Genomic DNA, 873 nt, shown 5'->3' with positions numbered 1-873 from the left:
TTTTAGTCCTTGAAACGGAGAGAAGCAGCTATCTGTCAGGGGGTCCTGATGGCTACTATGTTCTAAAACCATCAAGACAGAATAGCAGGATGGGAAGAATTAGTCACAAACAATCCACCAGATGACAATACTACATAGTGCAGAGGTCAGCACGGCTAGGGCATATGTCAGAGGAATAGCGTTTGTTTTTGATTGTTTTCTGCTTTTCAGGGCCTGACGTCTATCACCTTGTGTCACTCCATTGATGTCGTCGTCATCACTGTAAGGTTCGGGTTCTTGCTGGTCTTGATTCTCGACGCCAGTTATGGAAATGTCATAAACACCAGAGAGAAGTTTGGAGAAGGCTGCTCTGTGTTGTCCATTCTCCTGTCCCTTTAACCTCTGCCGAAAATAGTCCCCTTTCAGCCAGAGGCTTGTTTGCTTCATCACCAAAAACTGCTGCTGAGGCCTAATCACCAAGCCAGGTCTGCAGATCCTTACCCACGCAATGGTCTCGGCTGCTATCATCCTGTAATGCTTCATGATGTAGCAGGCTATCAGAGTGCCCGCGTGACCAAGGCCAGATTTACAATGTACTGCAATGGCACCCTCAGCATTTTCACAGATATCCAGAAATTCTTTGACAATGGCATCTGTAGGGGTGCTGCCATCCGCAAAGAAAAGATCGTGGTGATCGAAGCCAGCATCCATAAAGCGTTTGGCATCATACATCCTTTTATTAAGACGAATAATGGTAGTAACATTGTGATTCTTATTGAATATAAGTCTCAGGAGAATGTTGGGGATAACCACTTTCAAGTCTGGTTCTTGGATGAGGTCCACAGAAGGCAATAAATCGATCTGGTATTATCCAATTTAAGTCTCCGTTTTCTG

At 44.9% G+C, this 873-nt stretch overlaps 1 protein-coding gene across 1 annotated transcript; it reads right to left on the bottom strand.

The window, feature by feature from the left end:
* Window positions 1-6: 6 nt before the first annotated feature.
* Window positions 7-703, bottom strand: LOC111532964 (dual specificity protein phosphatase CDC14C-like). Its single transcript, XM_023199906.3, has one exon. The coding sequence runs from the start codon at window positions 688-690 to the stop codon at window positions 100-102; it is 591 nt and encodes a 196-aa protein (XP_023055674.3). The 5' UTR covers window positions 691-703; the 3' UTR covers window positions 7-99.
* Window positions 704-873: the final 170 nt, after the last annotated feature.

The sequence above is a fragment of the Piliocolobus tephrosceles genome, unplaced genomic scaffold (genome assembly GCF_002776525.5).
Source record: "Piliocolobus tephrosceles isolate RC106 unplaced genomic scaffold, ASM277652v3 unscaffolded_30258, whole genome shotgun sequence".
Lineage (NCBI taxonomy): Eukaryota > Metazoa > Chordata > Mammalia > Primates > Cercopithecidae > Piliocolobus > Piliocolobus tephrosceles.
The sequence above is the reverse complement of the archived record's forward strand: the minus strand, read 5'-3'. Positions and strand labels throughout refer to the sequence as shown.

Excerpts from the sequence above, each read along its gene's own strand:
- LOC111532964 (XM_023199906.3), bottom strand. The coding sequence starts at position 690 with ATGGATGCTGGCTTCGATCACCACGATCTTTTCTTTGCGGATGGCAGC.